The sequence below is a fragment of the Myodes glareolus genome, chromosome 5, assembly GCF_982192425.1.
Source record: "Myodes glareolus chromosome 5, mMyoGla1.1, whole genome shotgun sequence".
NCBI lineage: Eukaryota > Metazoa > Chordata > Mammalia > Rodentia > Cricetidae > Myodes > Myodes glareolus.
In genome coordinates this window covers 80,376,934-80,401,439 of record NC_142030.1, presented here as the reverse complement: position 1 = coordinate 80,401,439, position 24,506 = coordinate 80,376,934, and the positions used below count along the sequence as shown (strand labels likewise).

The 24,506-nt window shown below is 35.1% G+C and overlaps 1 protein-coding gene across 1 annotated transcript in view; it reads right to left on the bottom strand.

Moving 5' to 3' along the window:
- Cdc73 (cell division cycle 73) overlaps nucleotides 1-24,506 on the bottom strand; it is a 127,303-nt gene that overhangs the window by 5,130 nt on the left and 97,667 nt on the right. Inside the window, exons 14-16 of the mRNA XM_085688149.2 lie at nucleotides 9,137-9,298; nucleotides 7,209-7,309; nucleotides 325-466 (exon numbers count right to left, since the gene is read on the bottom strand). Coding sequence (XP_085544275.1) covers nucleotides 325-466; nucleotides 7,209-7,309; nucleotides 9,137-9,298 — 405 coding nt within the window. The remainder of the gene's footprint in view (nucleotides 1-324; nucleotides 467-7,208; nucleotides 7,310-9,136; nucleotides 9,299-24,506) is intronic.

The following is a 24,506-nucleotide window of genomic DNA, read 5'->3' as shown; positions in this document are numbered from 1 at the left end:
ATGTAAAGTGAGAAAAGATTTTTAAAAAATTTTAAAGAAAATGAAGTTCAGAAGGTTACACAATTCATGACAGCAAGATCACAAAATCTCTGACTTCTCACACAGAGTTTAGTGTGCCTTCTAACAGACTCTAAACTCTACATTTACATATTAAGTCAATAATTCAAAGCATTTATCAATCATCAATTATTATGTTGGCATCAAATCAGACTATATTCAAAGCAAGGGATTACAGAATATAGCTTATAACTTTAAAGATTTTAAAATTCTGATAAAAAGCACTAAAATAAAGCATGTATGAATATATTTTAGGATCACAATTACCTATCCAATGTTTCCCAGAAACGTAAGAAAACTGGTCGATCCAAATGACGCTTATGATAGCTGAGTTCTAATACTGTTACATCCCATTTTTGAACATTTGGATCTAGACGAACTTCATCATACTTGAGGTGGAAGGCTTTAACTACATGGGAAACATGGAGTAAAAAATAGCATTCTTATTAAAACTGTAGCCAAAATTATGGAAACACTTTCTGGAAAGAAAGTATATAGAAAGACAAGTACTAAAACAAACAAAATTCAAATTTTTCTATTACCAAACTGAAGCTATATTAACATGATTACCAGTGATCTGTGAAACAGGTGTTAAGCACTACTGTACCATCAGAGATACTTAAATTGGAGATTGAAATATCAAATAAGGTAAGATAAAAATTGATGATTCTGTGAAGGATAGTAAGATAAAGACAACTCAAACACAATGCAGTAAGGGAGCACAATATCAGAGACATAAAAGGACGCCTTCTCACAAGACAGAAATTCAGAGATGGTTCACACAGGCAGTAATGTTTAACTTAAAACTTAGAGAAAAAACAAGCAAGCAATGGACAAAATGACACGGTATTAAGAGAATGCTGATATTGAGCTTGTTTCAAACTCGGTAGCTCTGATACAGCAAGCCATGACAGTTAAAAATAAGGATATCAGAAAGTTTTTGGATGGTGTCTATGTGTCTGAAAAGCAGGCTGATGAGTAAGACCTAAGTTACCAGCTCCAGAAACAAGATCCTGAATTTTATTACGATTTGGGGTGTCTTTTGGGACAATAAAAGACTTGTATTGAAAAAAAAAAAAAAAGAGAGAGAGAGAGAGAATGCTTAAAGAGAAAATGGTTTAGTCTTAGAAGTGAAAATGCAAAGAGTGATACTGGTCTTAGAAGCCCCTATCAGTGAGTGATATGGAAAATAATCACAAAATATTTGCTAGATAAAGGAAAGAAGTTCTTCAGTTGAGTAGAAGAAACATAACCAGAATAACAAATACCTGAGAGATTAGATTACTAAGGGAGTGAATCTGGTAGATTTTTGTCAACAGGACACAAGCTCAGGTAATGCAGGAAGAGGTAACCTCAACTGAGAAAAATCCATCAAAATGGCCTGGAGTGAAGTCTGTGGGAGCATATTCCTGATTAATGACTGCTGTGGGAGGACCCAGCCCAGTATGGGCAGTGTCATCTCTGGGCAGGCTAAGCAAGCCACAAAGCTTTCCTTCCTGGTTCCCGCCTGCCTCTAGGCCAGCTCAGTTTCTGCCCTGATGTCTGTCAATAATGAACACGAACACACACACACACACACACACACACACACAAACCTGTAGAGTGCTTACATACAAAGGTAAACTACTCTACGTAGGAAGAGAACAACAATGATCAAGGTAAACTGTCCATCTCCACAGAGTATATGTTTAAGTAGCCAGTAATCAGATAAATATGCAATATCCAAATGGCACTGAGTAAAAATGAGGCATTACTGTGAAGAAAGCACTTAGGGAGGGATTCTTGAGGACTCAACTACAAGCAGGAAGCTAAAACTATGTACTGCAAAGATAGTATAAGAGAAGGGGATTTCAGGGTGAAAAATAAAACAGAAATGTTTCCAGAGATCTTCACATGGAAGCATACCTGGAATGCCTTATAAAAAACTAATTTGTTTTAGGTAGGCAATGGTCTGGATGAAACTTATCTGAATTTTATTCCAAATGTGACAAATACTACAAAAGATAAAGAAAATGAAATGGTATGAATTTCAATCTTAAAAGATAACTGAAGAACTAATGCAGACGAAAACAATTATCTTCCTTTCCTATACTCTGAAGAACACTTGCGGCATCATAATGGGTTTATTTCTAGATTTACACTCTAAATCTAAAAATGAAGAAATGGAAGATACAATAAAAAATTACTTAAAAACTATTACCCTTAAAAATAAACTTTACTAAATGCACACTTAATTAAAACAATTCACTAAAGGATTCTGTGTTACAGACTTCAAAAGACCCACTTTCAACAGGGTGGTGGTGATGCAGGCACCTTTAATCCCAGCACTTGGGAGGTAGAGGCAGGTAAATCTCTGTGAGTTTGAGGCCAGCCTGGTCTACAAAAAAAGTTCCAAGACAGTCAGAGGTGTTATACAAAGAAACCCTGTCCTGAAAACAAACAAAAGAAAAATTCATTTCAAAATGTATTATGTAAAAAACAATTTTTGACTATTTTTAAATTTATGAAATTATAGCTGGAAGGTGATGTCACATGCCTTTAATACCAACTCGAGAGGCAGAGGTGAGCGAATCTCTGAGCTCAAGGTTGGCTTGATCTATAAAGCAAGTTCCAGTACACAAAGAAACCCTGTCTCAAAAACCAAACAAAATTATAAAATTATTGCATTAAATGTAAATTAACATTTCTAAATACTTTTCATTCTGCTTATTACATCAACTGTTTTTGTAATGCTAAATTTTACATTAAATTGCTGCTTAAACTACATTTAAAGGGGCTATGGTGATGGTTCAGTCAGTAAATTGTCTGCCATATATGAGCTTAAGTAACTGAGATAGTATCTCTAATGTCACATAAAAATTCAGGCCTGCTACTTTGTGACTATATCTCCAAAGACTGGGGAGAGAGAAAGGCAAATCCCTGAAGCGCAATGGCTAGCCAGACTAGCCACAATGATGAACTAAAAGTTGGTTCAATGAGAAACCTGTCTCAAAACATAAAGTGGGGCTGGCATGGCAGCTCAGCAGTTAAGATGCATTTGTTACATAAGCCTGACAACTGAGTTTGATCACCAAAACCTTCAGTGGAAGGAGAGAACCTACTCTCTCTACTCTAGGGTAAGTTGACGTCATGATATGAATCATAGCTTCTGTGGGAACGAACACAAACACATATACACAAAATTATGTCTCTGCATAACACATACATACCAAATATATTCATTCTCATTCTTTCTCTGACACACATACAGAATTAACAAGTGTAATGAGTAAAACATCTGATGCTAACCTCTAACCTTCACCTACAAATACTTTCACACATAAATATGTATATTCTCACCTGAACATACACATACATCTCCACTAAATACATACTAAAAGTTACATCTAATTAAAATGATTCATCTGATTCATTAAAGCCTATAATTTCTTTAATAATTAATTTTTACTGTTATTTACTTTTGATCTAGACTTTTTAAAGTTGGTAGCATAGTAAGCGCCCCCCCAAAAAATTAATATTTATTTATTCATTTGCTTATTTGTTTGTTTGTTTGTTTACTTAGGGGGGAATAATTTCTTTGTGCAGCCCTAGCTGTCCTGGAACAGACAAAATATTTTTACTGCAGAGACCCATAAGGCAATGTAAACATGTTAGCATACTGCCATAACATTTATCTGTGACTCAGGAAAACCACAGTTTTCTAGGTTTCTTCAAGCAAAAACAAATGAAATTGTATAGTGAAACAATGCAAAACAAAATCACATGCCTCAGAATAACACACATATTTAAGCAAAATTCATAAACTTTGCAAAAATTTTCAGCAGGGAAAAAAGTATCCTTTTGAAAGACAGAAACACTAATGGCATACCGTGACGAAGGGAAGATACTGTAGAGAATTGAAAAATTTATTAGTAATCAACAAGAATTTGATGAAACTATCATTAAGAAATCTTTGAGAAATGGGGCAGTGAGATGTCATGTTAATAACACTGGCAGTTCTTCCAGAGGACCTGGGTTCTATTCCTAGTACCCACATAGCAGCTCATAAACACCTGTAAACTCCAGCTGCAGGGAATTCAATAATCTTTTCTGGATTCCATGGATAGAAGGTGCACATACATAAATGAAGGCACAACACAAATACACATAAGAAAAGAAAAATAAATTCTTTTTTAAAATTTTGAGAGCTGAGGATACAATGCTTGCCTTAGCATGCAAAAGTCAAGGATTGAATCCACAGCATTCAAACAGTTGGGGGAGGGGGGATTTTCCTCGACAAATGTATTTAACTACTCAGCTACTCAGACATAAAATTTAAAGTTGCAAATTTAAATTTATTATACTTTTGAAAGAATTTTATTTGGAAGCTATATAATTCAGCATCTAATGTCTTTGCTAAATTTAATCGTCATCATAATTATGCAATATTAAGCTAAACTCCCAAGTTTCTCTTATGCTATATAAGTAATTAAATTCTCTACTGTGCATTATGATGTGGGAAAAGGTGGGACTGTAAAAGCTGAGAAAAGCAGCTGTGATTGTTAATTTACCAACTTGAAACAAACTAGAATTACGTCAGAAGAGAGTCTTACTGAGGGATTTTCTACACTGTGTTGGCTTGTAAGCATGTCTATGGCGGACTGTCATTTACTAAGTTAACTGATGTAGAAAACACCAGCCCACTATGGGCAGCATCATTCATTCCCTGGGACACAGCTCCTAAATGGTATAGAGCAGAAAAATCTGTGGTGAGCACAAGTAAGCAAGCAAACATGAATATGTTCATTTCTCTCTGCTCTTGACTATGGATGTGATGCGGCTAGCTAAATAATGGCTCTTCCTTAATCACCCCACAATGATGAACTGTAACCTGAAAGTATAAGCTGACATATTTTCCCCTGAGCCGTTGTTTGTCAAGGTTCCTTATTATAGGAACAACAATGAAACTAGGACAAGGACTAAGAGTTAAAAGACAGTATAGTCCTAAGCTTCTGGTTTAGGCAAATCACAGAAAAAGGGTGAAGAGACTAAGTCAATTCATTGGTGTCACTTGATATAGATTGTCATATTCCAAGAGAACATAGTATTTATCAGGGAGTAAAACAGTCCCACAGTGGTGAGATAAGAGACATAATTTTTATAAAGTAGGGAAAAAAAAAACTGGAAATGTGAGCCAGGTACTGTGGCATATGCCTTTAGTTTCAGCACCTGAGAGGCAGAGGCAGGTGGATCTACATGAGTCTGAAGTCAACCTGATCTACAGAATAAGTTCCAGGACAGACAGAGCTATTATACAGAGAAACCCTATCTCAAAAAGAAAGAAAAGAAAAGAAAAGAGAAGAGAAGAGAAGAGAAGAGAAGAGAAGAGAAGAGAAGAGAAGAGAAGAGAAGAGAAGAGAAGAGAAGAGAAGAGAAGAGAAGAGAAGAGAAGAGAAAAGAAAAATGGGGGGTGGAAGAAACTAAAAATGTAAGATTTCCTTAAGAGGGTATTCAGAATTTAAAGAGAAACAATAACTTAAAATGTATAGCTGGCAGTCAGAAAGAACTACCCAAAAAAACAAAACAAACAACAACAAAACCCTTGAGATCAAACAAAGCCCAGGACTCGAAAACAAGCATTTTTTTTTCAAGTAAGAAATGAGACAACTCAGTAAAATTCAGAAAGAAAATCAAAACTATCTAATACTGGGAGGTGTATAAAAACAATTTTAGTAAAGAGCCAAGCTACAGTGGCTTAAGAACTGAGCACAAGTTTGTGGGAATAATTGTTTCAGAGTAGTCACAAAAAGGAAGGTTTGAGATAAAGTTCATGGTTTGGTCTTGTGAGTCATTTGAATATGGAAGGCAAACATTGCTAACCATTGCCAGAAAGGAGCTAGCATGAAAGCAACAATGAATAGAAAGAATAATATGTGGAATGAAATTACTGATTATTGCTAAATTCTCAACATCCTTATCTACCTTGGAAGAACAAAAATCTCAACAATTGAAATAAACACATTATATTCCTAATAAAACTCAAGAGTCTTTTTATCATAAAGGTAACCAAATCATTTCTAAACAATAGCCAAGAAGGCAAGATTTAAAATAAATAAAATGAAACAGGTACTTGGATTCATTAACACATTTCAATTTTCTCCATATATTTAACTTTCTATGTGTCAACTCTAGGCATTCCTCAGAAATGACATAAAAAGCTATCATACTAACAAAATGTTGTAATTCATCTTTAAGATTAGATTAAGGTAAAATAAAAACACATTATTAAAACTGTAATTTTAGGACAGAATGATGTTACCAACAAAAATAGGTTGCTAAAATATCTGGACTGCATAATAGTACCACCAAGTAAGTAATAGTTGGACTATTCTTTCCACCTAATACACTAAATAATCTACTGCATCAATTTACACCAATGTATGTTCAACAGATTTCATCTATATGAAATCATTCATTCATAGGATATTTAAAGTTTCCATGATCTGGTATTCTTCTGTTGTGAACACAAAAGTGAATGAACATAAAAAGAAGAAGAATGTTGCTACTGTGGCATCTGCATTCTTGCCAGGCAAGACACCCAATAAAAATATAAAAATTAGAAGTTGCCAGGAAATAAACAGTAGTAAGGATTCTCCAGAGAAGGAACACTTGAGCTGAGAGAACTGAACGAAGAATGGCCAATCACACAATAACCATCCCAGATGAGGTAGCTGATAAATGTCTTCGACATTTTAAGATAGTGCTGATATTCAGCAAGTCAACCTATATAAAAACTTAGTTACAGCTTGATATAAGCAGGTATCAGAAATCAGTGAAAATCATTACTCTATACAATGTACATTATATATAAAGCTAGTCATCAATCTTAATAACTATGTATAGGCATATTTCTAAGATTTATAATGTAAGTAACCTAAAATATTTAGCAGTGTAACACATAGGTAATATATATATATACACACATATATATATAACACCACATAGAAAATATTAATGCACAAAAGGCTTTAAAAATATCTCACAGGTAGTTAATTGTTAGTATGTATGTTACTTAATGATAATTATTTAATACATTCATATAATGTGGTTCTTTCTCTTAAAAACTAATTCTATACTGAATATATAGTAAGCATAAGGAGAGAGAATCTTACTTTTAGCAAATATGTCAACTGGAGATCCATCGGGTAGAAGCCATGGCCAACCTTTGAACTGCCAAGCAGGACCTTGCACAAAAACTGCTACAACCCGATCCCTACAAGCAGAAAAAAGGAAGTGGGAGAGCGGAGAATATCTCAAACTTGAGCTATAACTACTTCAAATCCTTAAAAAGGAGTCTCATAATTATTCACATGAAGGCTTCCCAGCAGTCTTCTTGCTGAGACAAACAATAAACCTGACATTTTAGAATGTTGGTAGGATATAAACCTTAAAGACTACAATCACTACCTAAGTCTTCTGGAGATGGTTCCAAACAATAGTTTTAGGTCACCTCTGTAATCCTTTTTTCTTACCTTGAGTAAAGAGTCTGCTTACAGACTGGAATAAGGATAAGTAGCTGATTTATTAATTGAACAAACTGGTTTAAAAGGAAGTTAGTGGAAATTCAAATACATATTAAATATTTAAATTTAATTAAAATGCTGAATTATAGTAATTTTCCAGTCATTTTGTGAAACTACATGACTTATTTTCAAATCTTCTAATCCCTTAGGAAGAAATCTGAGTATAAGAACACCTCAACTTTCCTAATTTACCAAGCTTTAGACAACTATTTTATTTACACCAAATGTTAGTTTGGTTTTTAAAGCAACTTATTTTTTTCAGCTATGCAAACTAGTTTTCCAAGAAAGAACAAATCTCTAGGTCCTCATATTTCATTATTTTGCACAATATTTAGTTAAAAAAAAAAGTACTGGCATAAGTAGTTTAAGCATACAAGAGTCAGGAACAAAATAACGATGGTGATTTACCATTAGTAACACTGACTAAAGTATTTACTAGTGACAATGTTGTTTAAACACATTATAAATTAATCATGTTAACACATTTCATCTTCAAAACACTCTAGTGAGGTGAACACTACTGTGCCCTATTTTCAGATGAGGAGACAAATAAATGGCTAGGTTAAAGAACAGTCCACTAAACAGAAGGCAGAGAGAGAAAAGGATGGAAAGGGAAAGAAGAAGACAGGAGAATGATTCATCTTGGGCACTGGACAGAAAAGTTCTATTTAAGGACTGCTATATCAAGAGAATAAATAATCACCTGAGTAGTACTACAGAAAAAGGCTGCCTTTTAAAAGGACTTCAGAATGCCCAGGGATCTGCATATTACACATTAACAATCACTGCTTTAGATAAAAATCTATACATCTAACAAAACAGTTAGTTACTCTTTTCAAGACCTAGAGTAAGCCAGGCATGGAATTAATGCCAATAACTAGTTTTCAGGAGCTAAAGCAAAAGGACTACTGTGAGTTCAAGCCCAAACTAGAGTGAGGCCATGCTTCAAAAGACACACACGCCCACACACATACACCCCACACACAATGACAACCAGGGAAGTCACCAAGAAAAACAGCAACTTTAAAATTCATACTCTTCTCAAAGTTTCTGAGACTGAAATTAAATCATAAACAAAAATATAGCTCCAAACTTTCAAAAGCATCTTCAAAAGTAAGCACACAAATAAATCAGATGTTAACTTCTGACATATTATAGTTGTGAGAGTAAGATACTAATAGAAATGACAGCATCATTGGCATAGATCTTCACATATGGATTAATAAATTTTTCAAGAATATTCTATAAAGTATATTTGTTTATATCATTTTCAAAATGGGAAGGCAAGATAGCTCAGCAAGTTAATGTGCTTGCTACCAAACCTGACAACCTTAGCTTGATCCAGGACACACATGGTAGAAAGAGAAAAAACCAACTCCTACAAGTTGTCCTCTGATTCCTGCAATCATACCATAGCATACTCATGGCATACACAAAATAAATATTTCAAAAAGAACCTTTTAGATGCAAACAAAACATTAATGCATGGAGATTGGGGAAGGGAGGGAGGCTCTTACCAGTCTTGAGGCATAAGTTTCAGGGGCTGGTCTACTACTCTATAAGGTACCGTGACACTAATTGCTGTGCCCCCTGGTTGCATCTGATCTTTTCTTCTCTGTATTAGTGTTTCATTTTCTCGTTGACAACCTTGTTTCTTCTTTTCATCTGATGGGACAAACCTTTGAAAAAGTACAGAAAAAGTACACAATATGATGAAACAAGGAAAATATATTTTCAAACAATTTTGAAATGTTATTATCTTAAGCTAAAATGTTTGTCTTTGTGTAAATCTAAAGAGTTGGAGTACTAGTATGGATCTTTCCTTTTTGTTTTGTTTTGATTTTGGGTTTGAAACAGGGTTTCTGTGTAGCCTTGCCTATCCTAGAACTACCCGTGTAAAGCAGGTTGGCCTCAAACTCATAGAGATCCAACCTCCTGAGTGCTGGAATTAGAGGCATGTGCCACCAACGCTGCCGGAAAGTCTTTACTTTCTATACCAAAAAGAACTAGTGTTTCATGGGTGGCCAATGTACACGTATAAATAATTTATATTCACTAATGAGCACTTAGTAGTTGTAACATTAATTTGATTTCTCAAATGCTATTGCTTTTTATTAATAGTAATTAATACATTACATTAATTATTATTAATGGTAAATCAAAAGGTCATCTGAAAGGAAGATGCTTTTGTGGCTAGATAGATTATACACTGAAAGATTCCACTTATCCCAAATTTCACAAGACACTTGAAAAAGAAAACTTCTACACTTTTATATTTCAGGAAAATTAGAAAAGTGGTATTAAACTTCTGTGTTACTCTTAAGATTCTCAAGTAGGAAAATCAGCATATACAATAGTCTGTTCTAAGAACACCTTTAATACTATCATACAGCAGTATTAATAAACTGTGTGTTTCAGTTTTCTATTGTATCCTTCCCCACAGAAGATATACTATAAAATAACCTAACGTTCTGAAGAGATACTACCATTCTAGAGCCTGGTTATGTTTTATAAGCTATACTGGTGAACATTTTAATGGTCAACTTGACTCAATTTAGAAAGGTATTAAAACACTCCTTTGGATGTATCTCTGAGGGGAATTCAGAAAGATTTAATTGAAGAAAAAAATCCACCTGGAATATAAACAACATTATTCCGAATGTAAGGACATGTGGCTGAATAAAAGGAAACTAACGTAACACGGACATGCACTTCTGTTTCCTGAATCAAATGCAGTGTGACAACCTGACTCACTCTCCTGCTGCCGGTGCTTTCTACCATGACAACGTATACCTCCAACTGGAACAAAAGGAACCAAAGCTGTTTTGGTCAAATATTCTTTCAGAGTACTGAAGAAAATAGCTAATACTTAAGCATTTATAAACACTCTAATTTTTAAGTAAATATAATCCAAACACAGGGTCCATTAGTTATGGCTTAGCCCCTCCAATGAGGTCAGGAAACAGAATCACTGCACTTGCAAAGTATGTGCTTCCCAAGGGTAGGAAGACGAAAAAGAGGCTAAGGGCTGGGCTAGTGTTAGGATTGAAATGCAGAGTCTATACTTGGGAAGGTTCCTTGAAATTTTTCATAAAATAATGCTAATCTTGTAGAAATGAAAGGTTTTAGTGCTTAATAATAACAGTACAGAACTATCTGAGATGACCTAATTTCATATTTATTTTCTATATGCTAATAATTTGCTCCTGTATAATTTTTGCTTGTTTTAATTAATCAAGCTTATATAGAAAATGTCAAATAACAACACTTTGAATAAAACATTATTTTTAAAATATTACATATGTTGGAAACATTTGTAAATCAAAATGAATTAACGAAGGTATTTAGTAAATCTGCACATGCAAACGGAAAACATTAACTATTAGAACACACACACACACACACACACACACACACACAGAGTTGACTCTGTGCTCTTCAATTCATGCAACAGACACACAAAACAAAGTTCTTACCACCAAAACTAGGTTGGTTTCCTTTGTCTCAAGTTTATACCTAGCTGAGGTGAAATTTTTTAAATACCATATTTTTCTTTTTTGATTCTGAAAGTTATAAAAGTACTTCAATAATGAAGTATAAATAAAAGCAAATGATATTACCCAATTAATAAAAATAATTACATACCTACTTCAACCCATTTCATTAGTTTCCACACTAGCTGCTTCAGTTTTACTAACATTCAACTCATATGATTCAGAGTTTTTTTCCCCGTGTTCTAGTATTTTAATGTCTGCTTGAGTCAAGGTATTTTTTTTTTTTAATTTTAAAAACAGCAGAGTTCCTCTGTTAACAATAAGAAACAGCTCTATTTCAAAATGCATTCAGTCTTTGGTCAGTTGGTAACATAAGGATAAACCTTACAACCGCTTCTGAAGTTCACTGAAAAGATTAATAATCAAAATAATTTAAAAAAAAAAAACCTGTTCATCTCACTGATCAAATCTAAGGGGCGCTAAGGACTAGGATACACACTCTATTATACAAGTAAGGGAAACAAAAATAACTGCCAATTAAACTCCAATACTTTAATGATCCTGTACATAACTCAAACCCATGATCCCTCTACTGGAATTGGCTGTTTCTCCTAACAGACTATAATATTTGAAGTTATGACAAAAAAATTTCCATTTTTACCTTAAGAACAAAAAGCAGCAGAGTTTTACCTCCAGTACAGGTTCTCTTAGATTCCATTTAAATGCTCTATATAGAGCCTTCAAAACAATCAGGACATAAGTTTGCAATCATTCCTCTCACAAGGTGGAATTTATTTTAATGTATTTTTGCATGTAACACTGACATAAAATTTACACACAATTAAATGTGGATAATTATACTCAAAGCATGTTCATAAAAATAAAATGTGGGAGCTGGAGAGATGGCTCAGAAGTTAAGCTCATTGGCTGCTCCTCCAGAGGTCCTGAGTTCAGTTCGCAGCAACCACATGGTGACTCATAATCATCTATAATGAGATCTGGTACATGCAGATAGATCACTTATACATAAAACAGATAATTAAATCTTTAAAATATATAATATAGATCATTAAGATGCCTTGTGCATCTTCAGTCAATTCCCATTATTCTTCCCTCAATAATGACTTTATATGCCCATTGGCACACACTGATCTAGCCATATTCATATATATATATATAAAGTAATATAAGGACCTAATCCTCTGCAGCTGGCATTTTCAATCAAGTATTTCTAATATTCATCCATACTGTGGAAATACGATCAGTAGTTTGCGCTTTTTTAGTGCTGAGTGATATTCTATCACTATGTTATACTGAAACTATTTGTTCCTGCTAATGGTGGATGTATAGGTCTCAGAGTTCATTCCAAGTGCTATAATAAAAACATGACACACAAGGTGGGTTACTGGACAACTTACATCAAGATACTGACACACCTGAAGCCCCTAGAAGAAGGAACTACTTAGGGATTCAATCTGCCATCTGCATCCCATGTTCTCACAGTAAAGAAAGCAAGAGAATCCTCTGAGGTTTGAACTGCAATGGCATTAATCCTATTACTGAGGGCAGAGTTCTCATCTTAATTAGCCCCAGTCTTAGTTACTTTTCTAGTTGCTGTCACATATCAAACTTAAGGGAAAAAAAAGTTTATTATATCTCCTAGTTCAGGGGTCCAGCCAGTCCCTTATGGCTGGGAGGGCATGGCAGCAGGAGTTTGAGGTAGCTGGTCATATTGCAACTACAACCAGGAAGCACAGAGCAATGAATGCCCGTTACACTTCACTGTCTTCATTTTATCCATTGGAGGATCCCAGCCCCTGGAATAGTGCTGTCCAAAGATTCACTGGCCTCTTATCATCTCATCTAACCTATTTAGACAGCCTGCTTCCTAGGTATTCTAGATCCTGTTAAGTAGACAATATCAACCAACACATCTCCCAAAGTCCGCTCTTTTTTTATATCATGATATGATAAATTTAAATATAAGAAATTAACAGCAGGAATAATCATTCTGTCCTCATCAGTGAGGTTCTAAGATGTGGGTTAGTAGAAATAAAGCTAGCACAGAAGTTACATAGTGATTTTTTTTACATTAGTAATTTATGGACATATATTTTCATTTCTTTTTTATTTTTTATTATGTATACAGTGTTCTGTCTGTCTGTATTGCCTGCAGGCCAGAAAGAGGGCACCAGACCTCATTACATATGATTGTGAACCACCATGTGTTGCTGGGAGAGAAATGGCTCTGCGGTTAAGAGCAATGCCTACTCTTCCAAAGGTCCTGAGTTCATTTCTTTTATATACATACCTTGAAGTGGAATTTTTGAATTATAGAGTGCAGCATTTAACTTTGTAAGAAATTGCAAAGAACAGTTTTAAAGAATAGTTGCCATTTTGTATTTTTATCAAAAATTCCTGAGAACTAGATTTTTAATTTTGCCCTTTCTGAATGGTATGAAGTGCTGTGTTTACCGGATATTGTATTCTTCATTTAAATATCTAATCTTTTGATTCTGAGTCTTTTTAATGTCAGTATGTGAGAGTTCCTTATATATTGTAGACGTAAGTCTCTTGTTAGGAATGTTTAATGTGAAAGATGAGCACTGTGTCCGAGCTGTCACTGCGTCCATCATCAACTGTAGGACATATCCCACCTGCTGCACCAACATTAAAGTCACAGCACATAAGTTTACATTAGATCAATAAAATATACAATGATTTACTCAACAAAACAAAGAGTACGACCAAAGTGTTCATATTACAGTACTATTAGTTTGGCTACTCTAGATCAATTACCAATTACCAACCTATCATCTTCTATTACAAGCCCCTTTTGCCTTAAGAAATACCAGTTAATGATAGCAATGGCTAGATAGAATATAGGATCTCAAAAAAAAAAAAATAAGGCAAAATTAACCCTCTAAGGTATAACCAAAGTCTTAACAGAACAAATAATATTGTGTTAAATTCTGTGCTTCTCCTTGCCCAAAGGAGGGGCTTTAGCTTGTTTAGCTACAAAGCAGCATCTGGAGGGACAGTATATCAGTTAGATATGAGGAAAAAATTTATCCCCTAGTCTACCAAGCTTTAAATGTATTCCTAGAGATGAATTTAAGTATTTAATACTAAATTTAACTATGTTTGTTTCACTAAGAATTTATCTTCTTATCTAAAGTGGTATTACATTACTAATTTTACAACTGACCTTTTTCTTTTTTAAAGAAGTAGTAATTTACCCAATTTATCATCTCTTAATTTCACTCAGACATGATGCTTACATCAACTAGTATGCTGCTCTGTAGCATATCTGTGAAGATTGGATAAAGTGAAAAACCAATCTGAAAAAAATTATTTAGATAGAACCATGTTATTTGTGAACTGTCATGGTTAATGCTGATTTGTCAAATGAACAAAACTAGAATGACCTAAAAGACAAGTTACCCAGCAAGGTTGCAAGATTGGGTTATCTCCTATTTAACTTCAGATTTCAACCCTGTGTTATCTGAGAGAGTCTCAACTAAGGAATTACCTGATCAGATTGACCTGATGGCATGTCTGAGTTATTAACTGATGTAATAGGATCCAGATCACTGTGGTCAATACAATACCTGGAGAGAGAATTCTGGGCTATATAAGAAAACTAGCTGAGCAGAAGCTAGGAAGTAAGCCACTAACAGCATTCTTCCATAGTCTCTTCTTAGTTCCTGTCCTGCTTGCATTTCTACCCTGAGTTATCTCAATGACGGGCTATAACTTTCAAGATAAATAAAATCCTTCCCTCTCCAACTGGTTTTAGTCACATTAACACTGCAACAGAAAGCAAACAAGGACAAGTTAATTAAGGCAGGTATTACTGTGGGTAACACCATTTCATGGGCTGGATATCCCAAGTGAATGAAAAAGAAAATGCAAATAGTTAGCATCCCTCTCTGTTTCCTGATTGCACTTCAACTATGATGACATGACTCATGTTCCTCAGGCCAGGATTTCTCTGCTAGTTAAGTTTTTTTGTTGTTGTTGGTTTTGGTCAACTTGATATAAGCTGGAGCTATCCAAGAAGAGGAAACCTTAATTGTGAAAATGCCTCTATCATACTGCCTGTGGACAAGCCTGTGCAGACTTGATTAATGACTGCTGTGGAAAGTGCAGCCCAGCAGCGATGGTGACACCTCCTTGGCAGGAGGTCCTGAAATATATACATAAGCATGCTGAAAGAGTCACAGAGAACAAGCCAGTGACAGCACTCTTCCATGACTGTTTCAGTTTCTGCCTCCACATACCTGCCTTGAGTTCCAGCCCTCATTTCTCTTCCCAATAAAGTATGATTAGGATATTTAAGACAAATAAACCCTTTCTTTATGTAAGGTGGTTCTGGACAGTGTTTTATCCCAAGAATAGAAAGCAAACCAGGACAACCTCCCCCACTACTACAGACTATAGCCTCAAACTTGCGAACCAATATAAACACTTCCTTCCTTAACGTACTCTGCTCAGGTATTTATTTGTCACAGTGATAAGAAAAATATAAAATATAATGTTCCTCTGTGCTCTCACTTACAGTCAAGAATTATGGCAATTATCTTCTACAGGCATTTTTTTAAATTTAAGGAACAGTGGCATGAGTTAAAAAATTTTACTTTCAAAAACTCTTTTCCTGTTTCTAGTGTATGACATTTACTCAAGAATTCTTGAGTAAACAAAACTGTTTCAAAACAAAACAAAAAACCCTAAGAAGTATTAATAAAGTCTATGAAAATAAAAATCTTAAAGGCGTATCTGTCCCAGAGAGCAAATTATAAACAATGCTTGTGCAAAGACTAAATAAAGAGGGAAACTCCAAAGCAGTCTGTAGAGAAGGAATCTGCAAATCGATTAAGACTAAGCTTTGTTTTCACATTTTACTGTGAGCTTCGGCAATAACAAGTGAAGTCCAAAACCTGCTCATAGTAGGGAATCTACTAAGAATGTCTTTCCTCATACACTGGGACTCTATAAGGTTTAATTCATTGGAAGGCCAAGTGAGAAACAAACCCATCCTCCTATTTTCCCTACCTCAAGCCTTTACTCCTAAATATCTCAAAACAGTATTGACATCTAAAACAACATTATGTGCATGTTCAAAACCTCAAATTGAGAACGTAAAGTCATATACACTGATAATGCTCCAGGTGCTGACTTAGTTAATCCTTCCTGAAGTACTCCCACATTCACAAGAAGCTCAAAACTTCTGGGGAAAAAAAATCGTTTGAGAAATTAAAAAATCCATAGGTTTCATATAAGTAGGATAGAGCAAAAAAGATCCACATACAAATACAGCAGATAAATTATCAATGATCTTTAAATAATCACAGAAGATTTTCTTCAGATGACTATCTCACTAGAACCTGACTCACCAAGAAAAGGAAAGTGACAACTGACATCATCTTCAATGAAGGAAGAAGGAAAAATAGGTACATTGTTTTCCAAAGACCACCACACCTTGCGCTTAACTGCGGTTGTTGAGAACAGGAATTCTGGCTGGGTATGAGTTTCAAAGGCTGCCTGCATGTTTTCATTCCCAGCAGTTATTGCCGAGGCCCAAACAGTTCCTTTAAAGCTATGTATGGAAGAACAGTTAGTGATTGCAAGGGATACCTTCTACATATATACTTTTTGAGTGTTCCCTGGTGCAAGCTCTCTCCTCTTAGAACTAATTCTGCCTTCTGGGAATTCCATCATGGCCAGAACACTTTCCATATAATCACACTACTGTAAATAATCGTGTAATTCCACTGACCTTCTCACAATTAAGTTGACAGAAGTAACACATTTTTGATACTTGAATAATATTAGCTTCATTTTGTTAGAAGTGTTAAAAATTAGAATGTTAAATGTTGAGCTGACTTCTAGTTTCTGTTTCATCTATCAGTGAAGGTCTACAAGTTAGAAGAATCCTTAGTTTTATATAAAATGAAACAGGATCCATGCCAATTTGAACTATGGGCTACAGCCAGTATTATAATTATGTCAAGGAGGTTTCAATTATACATTAATTGCATGGTAAAATCTCCAGCAGACTAAATCAGTAGGAAAGACATCAACTACATTGAGTCATTAAACAATGAGGAAAATGTTTTGAATTTGGAAGAAAAAACATGGACACAATCTATCCTAAAACTGTGGTCCATTTAACTGGCTTCTTTGTTAATAAGAAAAAGTTTTTTATTTCTTCAAATTATAAATATTAGACCTAAGAGCATATTAAAACAAATGCCATATTAAAGTGAGATGGAAGGAGCTTTAAAGACTACTGAAATAAAACTACAAAGAAAAAATAAAAAATCCCAAGATCAAGTACAACACAGTCTCACAGGAAATACAATCTATACCGTAAACAAGGAATAAACAAGTTGAGATAAAATATACATTACTTTTGAACTCATAAAACACACCATACACATAAACAACACATACACAAACACACACATATCAAATGCCAAATTTTTGGTCAAATCTCTTTTTTCCTACTACCCCCCCCCTTATTTTCTTTATTTAATAATACCAAATGTTTAGATTAAGAGTGTATCTACAATATTAGCTACAAAATATAGCACAGGTCTCTGAAGAATCCAAAATTAGCTGGAAACTATACAAATACAAAAACAGAACTAAACAGCAGTCATGAACTATTCCACAGACTATCAATGATGGGAAGACTAAATTTGTGTATTAATTAGGTGAAAAGGAGATACATTCCTCCACAGGCTCCCTCTCCCATAATCAATCTCCTGAACACTTAGAACAAGGCCAATCATCTATTGACTAAACCTTCTCAAACCATAAGAAAAAGCTATCTTTCCTCCTTCAACTTGCTATTTTAGATTATTTTTTCAAGGATGCAATAATGAAAAAGAAACAAACATGGAAACTAATTTGTATGTACTTTTACAATTTTAATTATGTTATCAAATCTGTTGAAGGCTGAGTTAAAATAATATTTTTATTTGTCCAGTTGTACACTATTAAGAGGATCTCATTAGGTGGCACATTCAACCAAAATACTAAAACTTAACTAAAAATACTCAATTCATTACTTATCTTTCCATACATTCAATGAAAATGTTTATTAAAAATTATCATTCAAAAGCACTAAAAATGTTAAGATAAAAAATGATATATGACAAATGAGAGCTTTCAAATTGAAGACATCTTAAACAAATAAAGACTAACCCTTGAAATTGACAAGAATTACGACTTATTTAACTTCCTTTTGTAAATAGTCCTAGTTTACTTAAAAGCAATAAGACGTTCTGGAGAGGAAAACTGCTTTTATCTTCTTCTTAAAAGGATTACTGCTATCCAACAAGGTAGAAAACAAAAACATTCACATTCTTCTTTGGGGCATTAAGTTGCTGAACAAAATATTTTCCAAGTTAGCACTAAAAACATTTAACTAATTGCCAATATTTGCCCTTTCATATTAAAAATACAGTCATCATTATAGTACTGACTGACTTTCTACAGGAGTTAGGTTTTTTTCTTGACGGTCATTGTTCAAATACAAGGGTCAGACTGAACTCAATCTCTCCTTTTAAAAAAAAATTAAACATTTCTAAAATATTGAGTTTATTGTGTGTTGGTGTGTGGGTATGAGTTCAAGAGTACACGTAGAGGAAAAGAAGAGGCTGGACTCTTGGAGCTGGACTTAAAAGAGTTGTAAACTGACCAACATGGGTGCTCAGAATCAATTTAGGTTCTCGCAAGAGCAGTACACACGCTTTAACCACAGAACCAGCTCCTAAAACCCAACTTCTAAATCTAAACACTAGGTGTCTAAACTGTTCATGATTACTAAACTGTTAAGCAAAAGACCTCATTTTATTTTGTATTCGCTAAAACTAGCACTTTTAATCAAGTCAAATAGACTTTACAGTTGTTATGTAGCTCTGTAGTTTCTCACACAAGAGTAAGAGTGGATCAAATTAGATGTATCTTATATCCTTTCTAGGTCACAAAATTGTAGAAAACAATGTTCTGTTATTTTCATTTAAAAAGCATTAAGAATCACCGACATTGGTGGCCAGCAAGGGGCACTGAGCCTCTGGCGGACATACATTGGACGGCTTTCATCCAGGTACACCTTCCTCCATCCTTCCCTTCCACCTGGGGCCATAAAATTTCCCCAGCTCAGCAGCCTTGCTCACTGGGCCTGGGCTGTAAACTCAACCCAGCAGGAGGCAGTTCCTGTGTTTCAATACCCTGCCTGAGTAAAGAAAGGCCTTCTGTCAGTGAAGTGCCTGTCCAACAAGAGAATCTGACCGGATATCAGACGATCTCCAATAGAGAGCATTTGAAGGAGGAGATGGGCAGACGCCAAGGCAAGAACTCCTCCAACAATCTGAAAAACAACATGAAAACACCAGATCCCAACGACCCTACAATAGAAAGACTTGAACACCTTAATCCAGGAGAAGTGGAAAAAAGTGCCGTTATGAAAGCAATAGAGTCCCTTAAACAGGGTATGAATAACTCGCTTAAAGAATGGGATGAGGAGTATAGGGAAAAGTTTGAAAAAATGAGTAAATCCGTGAATTATACCCTGGGAAATCAAGAAAAAACAATCAAACAGGTAATGGAAACAGTTCAAGAATTGAAAACTGAAATGGAGGCAATGAAGAAAACACAAACCGAGTCCCGGCTGGCTACGGAAAATCTAGGTAAACGAACAGAGACTTCAGAAACAAGCATAACCAATAGAATACAACAGATGGAAGAACTAATCTCAGATTCTGAAGACACCATAGAGAAAATAAACGCTCTGATCAAACAAAACAGCAAATCCAACAAATTCTCATCAAAAACATTCAAGAAATCTGGGACACAATAAAAAAAAACCAAATCTAAGAATAATAGGGATTGAAAAAGGAGAAGAATTGCAGATCAAAGGTCCAGAAAATATATTCAAGAAAATTATAGAAGAAAACTTTTCCAACCTAAAGAACGATATTCCTATGAAGGTTCAAGAAGCATACAGAACACCGAATGGACTGGATCAAAAAAAAGCATCCCCTTGCCATATACTAATCAAACACGAAATGGACAGATTAAAGAAAGAATATTATGAGTTGCAAAGGAAAAAGGTCAAGTAACTTATAAAGGTAAACCTATCAGACTTACACCGGACTTCTCTATGGAAACGATGAAAGCCAGAAGGTCCTGGATAGAGGTACTGCAGAAACTAAGAGACCATGGATGCAAACCCAGACTACTATACCCAATCAAGCTATCATTCACTATCAATGGAGAAAACAAAATATCCAGGATAAAAACAAATTTAAACAATTCGTAGCCACAAATCCAGTCCTACAGAAAGTACTAGAAGGAAAATTGCAACCCAAGGAGCCCAACCTTGACAACACTGCCTACAATAACTCAGACATCTAGTGACCCTTCACAACTACAACTCAAAGAAGGGAACACACAAACTCTACTACACACACAAAAAAATAATGAAAAAAAAATTATAATCGGAGTCAACAACCACTGGTCTTTAATATCACTTAATATCAATGGACTCAATTCACCTATAAAAAGGCACAGACTAAGAGACTGGATACGAAAACAAGACCCAACATTCTGCTGTTTACAAGAAACACACCTCAACCACAAAGACAGACATCTACTCAGAGTAAAGAGTTGGGAAAAGGTTTTCCAAGCTAACGGACCTAAGAAACAAGCGGGGGTGGCCATTCTAATTTTCAACAAAATTGACTTCAAACTAAAATCAATCAGAAGAGATGGAGATGGACATTATATACTCATAACAGGAAAAATTCATCAGGAAGAAGTCTCAATCCTGAATATCTATGCCCCTAATATAAAAACACACACTTATGTAAAACAAAAACTTTTAGAACTCAAGGCAGTCATCAAACCACACACACTAATAGTAGAAGACTTCAACACACTTCTCTCACCAATGGACAGGTCAATCAGACAGAAACACAACAGAGAAATAAGTGAATTATTGGAGGTATCAAATCAAATGGACTTAACAGATATCTACAGAACATTCCACCCAAATAGGAAAGAATATACCTTCTTCTCTGCAGCCCATGGAACCTTCTCAAAAATTGACCACATACTCGGTAACAAAGCAAACTTCCACAGACACAAAAAAAATATTAGTAACCAACTGTGTCTTGTTGGATCACCATAGAATAAAGTCAGAATTCAATAACAATTCGAACACCAGAAAGCCTACAAACTCATGGAAGCTGAACAGTCAACTACTAAATCACCCCTGGGTCAAGGAAGAAATAAAGAAAGAAATTAAAGTCTTCCTTGAATTTAATGAAAATAAAGACACAATATACTCAAACCTATGGGACACAATGAAAGCAGTGCTAAGAGGAAAGTTCATAGCACTAAGTGCCCAATTAAAGATAACGGAGAAAGTACACATTGGAGACTTAACAGAACACTGAAAGCTCTAGAAAAAAAAGAAGCAGACTCACCCAGGAGAAGTAGAAGACTGGAAATAATCAAACTGAGGGCTGAAACCAACAAAATAGAAACACAGAAAACAATCCAAAGAATCAACGAAACAAAAAGTTGGTTCTTGGAGAAAATCAACAAGATTGACAAACCCCTATCCAAACTAATCAAACGGCAGAGAGACAACACTCAAATTAATAAGAATAGAAATGAAAAGGGGGACATAACCACAAACACAGAGGAAATTCAGAGAATCATTAGATCTTACTACGAAAGTTTATATGCCACAAAGTTGGAAAATGTAAAAGAAATGGACTGGTTTTTAGATAAGTATCATTTACCAAAGTTAAATCAAGACCAGGTGAACAATTTAAATAGACCTATTAGTCACAAAGATTTAGAAGCTGTTATCAAAAACCTCCCGACCAAAAAAAGCCCAGGACCAGATGGTTTCAATGCAGAATTCTACCGGAACTTCCAGGAAGAGCTAATTCCTATACTCCTTGATGTATTTCACAATATAGAAACAGAAGAGTCATTGACAAATTCTTTCTATGAAGCTACAGTTATCCTGAACCAAAACCACATAAAGACACAACCAAGAAAGAGAATTACAGGCCAATCACACTCATAAACATTGACAGAAAAATTCTCAACAAAATCCTGGCAAACCGAATTCAAGAACACACTAGAAAAATTATCCATTATGATCAAGTAGGCTTCATAACAGAGATGCAGGGCTGGTTCAACATACGCAAATCTATCAATGTAATCCATCATAGAAATAAACTGAAAGAAAAAAACCATAAGATCATTTCATTAGATGCTGAAAAAGCATTTGACAAAATTCAATGTCCCTTTATGATAAAGGTGTTGAAGAGATTGGGGATACAAGGATCATACTTAAATATAATAAAAGCAATATACAGCAAGCCGACAGCTAACATCAAACTGAATGGAGAGAAACTCAAAGCCATTCCATTGAAATCAAGAACACGACAAGGCTCTCCACTCTCCCCATACCTCTTGAAGTTCTAGCAATAGCAAATAAAAGACATAAGGGGATAAAGGGGATTCGAATTGGAAAGGATGAAGTTAAACTTTCGTTATTTGCAGATGATATGATAGTGTACATAAGCAACCCCAAAAACTCTACCAAAGAACTCCTACAGCTGATAAACACCTTTAGTAATGTGGCAGGATACAAGTTCAACTCCAAAAAATCAGTTGCCCTCCTATACACAAAGGATAAAGAAGCAGAGAGGGAAATCAGAGAAACTTCACCTTTCACAATAGCCACAAATAGCATAAAAAACCTTGGGCTAACTCTAACCAAGGAAGTGAAAGATCTATTTGACAAGAACTTTAAGTCTTTGAAGAAAGAAATTGAGGAGGATACCAGAAAATGGAAAGATCTCCCCTGCTCTTGGATTGGGAGGATCAGCATAGTAAAAATGGCAATTCTACCAAAAGCAATCTATAGATTCAATGCAATCCCCATCAAAATCCCATCAAACTTCTTCACAGACCTTGAAAGAACAATAATCAAGTTTGTATGGAAAAACAAAAAACCCAGGATAGCCAAAACAATCTTATACAATAAAGGAACTTCTGGAGGTATAACCATCCCTGACTTCAAACTCTATTACAGAGCTACAGTATTAAAAACAGCTTGGTATTGGCATAAGAACAGAGACGCCAACCTATGGAATAGAATAGAAGACCCATATATTAACCCACAAACCTATGAACACTTGATTTTCGACAAGGGAGCAAAAGGTATGCAAGGGAAGAAGGAAAGCATCTTTAACAAAAATGGTGCTGGCATGATTGGATGCCAACCTGTAGAAGAATGAAAATAGAGCCATATCTATCACCATGCACAAAAATCAAGTCCAAATGCATTAAAGATCTCTACATTAATCTGACCACTTTGAACCTGATAGAAGAGAAAGTGGGAAGTAGTCTACAAGACATAGGCACAGGAGACCACTTCCTAGGTAGAATCCCAGTAGCACAGACAATAAGAGAAACAATGAATAAATGGGACCTACTGAAACTGAGAACCTTCTGTAAAGCAAAGGACACTGTCAGTAAGACAAAAAGGCTACCTTCCAACTTGGAGAAGATCTTCACCAACCCCTCATCAGACAAAGGTCTGATTTCCAAAATATACAAAGAACTCAAAAAACTAGAAACTAAAACTCTAATTAACCCAATTAAAACATGGGGTACTGATCTGAACAGAGAATTCTCAACAGAAGAACTTCGAATGGCCAAAAGACACTTAAGGTCATCCTCAACCTTCTTAGCGATCAGGGAAATGCAAATCAAAAGAACTATGAGATACCATGTTACACCTGCCAGATTAGCTAAACTCAAAAACACCAATGATAGCCTATGCTGGAGAGGATGTGGAGTAAGGGGAACATTCATCCATTGTTGGTGGGAATGCAAACTTGTGCAGCCACTGTGGAAATCAGTGTGGCGGTTCCTCAGGAAACTGGGAGTCAACCTCCCTCAGGACCCGGCAATTCCACTCTTGGGAATATACCCTAGAGATGCCCTATCATACTACAAAAGCATTTGTCAACTATGTTCATAGCTGCGCTATTTGTAATAGCCAGAACCTGGAAACAACCTAGGTGCCCCTCAATAGAAGAATGGATAAAGAGGGTGTGGCATACATACACATTAGAGTTTTACTCAGCGGTAAAAAAACAATGACATCTTAAATTTTGCATGCAAATGGATGGAAATAGAAAGCGCTTTACTGAGTGAGGTAACCCAGACCCAAAAAGAGGAATATGGTATGTATTCACTCATATGTGGATTCTAACCATAATTAAAGGTCTTTGAGCCTATTATTCGTGATCCTAGAGAAGCTAAATAAGAAGGTGAACCTGATGAAAAT